Source organism: Mandrillus leucophaeus, unplaced genomic scaffold, assembly GCF_000951045.1.
Source record: "Mandrillus leucophaeus isolate KB7577 unplaced genomic scaffold, Mleu.le_1.0 Scaffold229, whole genome shotgun sequence".
Lineage (NCBI taxonomy): Eukaryota > Metazoa > Chordata > Mammalia > Primates > Cercopithecidae > Mandrillus > Mandrillus leucophaeus.
The window spans coordinates 1,538,035-1,541,953 of NW_012102354.1; the positions used below are offsets into that span (position 1 = coordinate 1,538,035).

Genomic DNA, 3,919 nt, shown 5'->3' on the forward strand with positions numbered 1-3,919 from the left:
CTCACTGCAAGCTCTGCCTCCCGGGTTTACGCCATTCTCCTGCCTCAGCCTCCCAAGTAGCTGGGACTACAGGCGCCTGCCACCTCGCCCGGCTAGTTTTTTGTATTTTTTAGTAGAGACGAGGTTTCACCGTGGAAAGCTCTTTATAATGAGAATTACAAAACACTGCTCAAAGAAATCAGAGAAGACACAAACAAATGGGAAAACATCACATGCTCATGGATAGGAAGAATCAATATTATTAAAATGGCCATACTACCCAAAACAATGTACAGATTCAGTGCTATTCCTATCAAATTCCAATGAAATTCTTCACAGAACTGGAAAACACTGTTTTAAAATTCATATGGAACTAACAAGGAGCGTGAATAGTCGAGGCAATCCTAAACAAAAAGGACAAAGCTGGAGGCATCACATTACCTGACTTAAAACTATACTACAGGGCCATGGTAACCAAAACAGCATGGTACAGGCACAAAAACAGATCCATAGACCAATGGAACAGAATAGAGAGTCAGGAAGTAAGGCTGCACATCTATAGCCATCTGACCTTTGACAAAGTCAACAAAAGTAAGCAATGGGGAAAGGACTCTCAATTCAATAAATGGTGCGGGGATAACTGGCTAGCCATATGCAGAAGACTGAAGCTGGACCCCTTTCTTATACCACATACAAAAATAAGCTCAAGATGGATTAAAGACTTAAATGTAAAACTCCAAATTGTAAAAACCCTAGAAAACAACCTAGGCAATACCATCTTGGACATAGGAACAGGCAAAGATTTCATGACAAAGACACCAAAAGCAATCACAAGAAAAGCAAAAATTTACAAGTGAGATCTAATTAAACTTAAGAGTTTCTGCACAGTGAAACAAACTATCAACAGAGGAAGCAGCCTACAGAATGGGAGAAAATATTTGCAAACTATGCATCTGATAAAGGGCTAATATCCAGCATCTATAAGGAACTTAAATTTACAAGAGAAAAACAAACAGTCCCATTAAAAAGTGGGTAAAGGACACGAACAGATACTTTTCAAAAGAAGACATGCATGCAGCCAACAAGCATATGGAAAAAAGCTCAATATTACTGATCGTTAGAGAAATGCAAATCAAAAATACAAGGAGATACCATCTCACACCAGTCCGAATGGCTATTGTTGAAAAGTAAAAAACTAGTAGATACTGGTGAGGTTGCAGAGAAAAGGAAATACTTATATACTGTTGGTGGGAGTGTAAATTAGTTCAGCCATTGTGGAAAACAGTATGGCAGTTCCTCAAAGAGCTAAAAGCAGAACTGCTATTTGACCCAGCAATCCCATTACTGGGTATATACTCAGAGGAATATAAAGCATTCTACCATAAAGATGCATGCGAATGTTCATTGCAGCATTTTTTTCACAATAGCAAAGACAGGGAATAACCTAAATGCTCATCAATGACAGATTGGATAAAGGGAATGTGGTACGTGTATACCATGGATACTATGCAGCCATAAAAAAGAATGAGATCATGTCTTTTGTGGGAACACAGATGAAGCTGGAGGCTATTATCTTCAACAAACTAAAGCAGGAAAGACAACCAAATACTGCATGTTTTCACTTACAAGTGGGAGCTAGATGATGAGAACTCATGAACACAAGGAAACAACAGACACTGGGTCTGCTTAAGGGTGGAGGGTGATAACTACTGGGTACTGGACTTAATTCCTTGGTAATGAAATAATCTGTACAGCAAACCCCTGTGACATGAATTTACCTGTGGAACAAACCTTCACATGTACCCCTGAACTTAAAAGTTAAAAAAATGTAGTATTTCTAGAACATACACGTGAAGATCAAAGTTATGACACTTTTAGTTTGAGTAAAAATACATACTCATTTAAAACTTACTTTGTTATTAAAACCATCTTGAATATTAAAATTTGTTTCACATACATTTAAAGGTATAATATGAACATGTAAAAATAACTTGTTATTTTTATATGATTTATATAAGAGAGTCAGTGCTACCTTGACTTACTAAGGACAATCTAGGTGTTTTGTTATGGATTTACAAAGTACAGTGTGGTTGATCACAAGTTATTTTTATATGTTCAATTATATAACTTGTTAGTTTAGTATCAAAATTAAGTAGGAGCTGCATGAAACTTCATTATAAAACTGTTCAATGCTTTTATTCCAATGTCTATAAAGAAACTTTAAAAACTCTCTTATAGTCCTGTTTGATTTATTTAAATATAGAGAATTATCTTACAGGATTTATTGCAAGTATTTAAAAGAGGATGATTGTTGCTATTTTTTCTCAAGGAATGCGTTTAATTGCTTTAGACAATGTGTTAACAGATTTTTGTTTCCTCTCAGGCTATTACTTAAGCTGTAGCAGCTTAAGCTTTGCTCACTTCAGCTAATGAAGACTAATACCATTGTGTTCCTGCCAGTTCAATTCTTTCTAATTTAGCTTTTCTAAGATAATGCCTGTTAATAAGCAAAGTCATAGATGAACAGAGGATAAAAACAATTCTGTGCTTCATTAACCATCAATCTGTAGCCTTTCTTCTGTTGTCTTAACGTGGAAGGAATGGTTAGTTTAAAAAAATGTTAGCTTTTATGAGTTGTTTGTTTTTGAGTTGTTTTATGTGATGGAGTGATTCTAATGTCAGGAACAGATCTTTGGGGCAATTTTCCTTAATGCAGTATGTGAAAAACAAGCCATAATAAATATTACATTAACACATAAACATGCTAAAGTTTGTGTTTTTATTAAAGATGAGGGAAAATGACATTCTAACCACCATATTTAGTCACGTTTAGGTAAAATGAACCTTGAGTATCTAAGGTATATGATTACATTGATCAACTAAGATCCCTCTACTGTAGTTACTATTTTTTCTTTACACTTATTTTTAAATGATAGTTTACATTTACAACTAACTGGTCAATCTTTGAGATGTATTATAAATGAAAGGCTGGTTAGCACAGAAAAACTGGTAGATAATAAAGGAAAGATATACGGGATTGTAGCTCTAATGTAGGTCGAGTTGTCAATCTGGGAATTTGTTTTTAGCAGTTGTACCTGTTTTACTGCAGAGACTTCAGGAGACATGTTCTTATTCTTTTGTTCCTAAAACTATTCAGGTGTGCTTGCTTACTTGCCCAAAGTACTGTAAGTAACTTTTCATAAAATAGTGAATTGGAATTTATTTTGAACCTATACAATTTAGAATGGGTTTATGTTGGGTTACAAATTTATGCTCAATATTATAGTCTCTTGGAAATGTGCCTCTTTAATAAATATTACTTTTTCTCTCCAGTGAAGGGTTGTAAGAGAGATTTAGTGCTACCTTGACTTACTAAGGACAATCTAGGTGTTTTGTTATGGATTTCCAAAGTACAGTATGGTTGATTACAATGAGATATTTTCTTTTGGCACTTAAAGGAGTTTATTTGTAAAGTCTTTATCTGAAGTTGTTGCAAAAAATATAATTACTTTTTACCTCACTTGGAATCAGGAAGTTTAGAATTCACCATGGTTTAACCTGTTAGTGATAGAAAATATTTTTTAAAAATCAGCTATGTTTAGTGATTTTATTAAATTGGTAAATTCTAATGAATGCATATTTATTTTGTTTTCTATGCAGCATCATTAGTTATTCCTGCTGGTAGAACTCTTCCAAGTTTTACTACAGCAGAACTGGTATGTAGCTTACTTAAAATATATTTTAAAAGATATGCCCCACTGTTAGTGAGTGGTGGCAAAATGCTGAACGTAGATGTAATTTCTTACCCTCCAGCTGAAAGTGAAAAAATGTGGCTGGGCGCGGTGGCTCATGCTTGTAATCCCAACCCTTTGGGAGGCTGAGGCAGGTGGATCACCTGAGATCAGGAGTTTGAGACCAGCTTGGCCAACTGGCGAAACCC

The 3,919-nt window shown here is 35.0% G+C and overlaps 1 protein-coding gene and 1 pseudogene across 1 annotated transcript in view; one reads left to right on the top strand and one right to left on the bottom strand.

Annotated features, from left to right (window-relative positions):
* LOC105540847 overlaps positions 1-3,104 on the bottom strand; it is a 9,239-nt pseudogene extending 6,135 nt beyond the window's left edge.
* GTF2A1L (general transcription factor IIA, 1-like) overlaps positions 1-3,919 on the top strand; it is an 84,260-nt gene that overhangs the window by 34,089 nt on the left and 46,252 nt on the right. Inside the window, exon 4 of the mRNA XM_011981601.1 lies at positions 3,640-3,695. Coding sequence (XP_011836991.1) covers positions 3,640-3,695 — 56 coding nt within the window. The remainder of the gene's footprint in view (positions 1-3,639; positions 3,696-3,919) is intronic.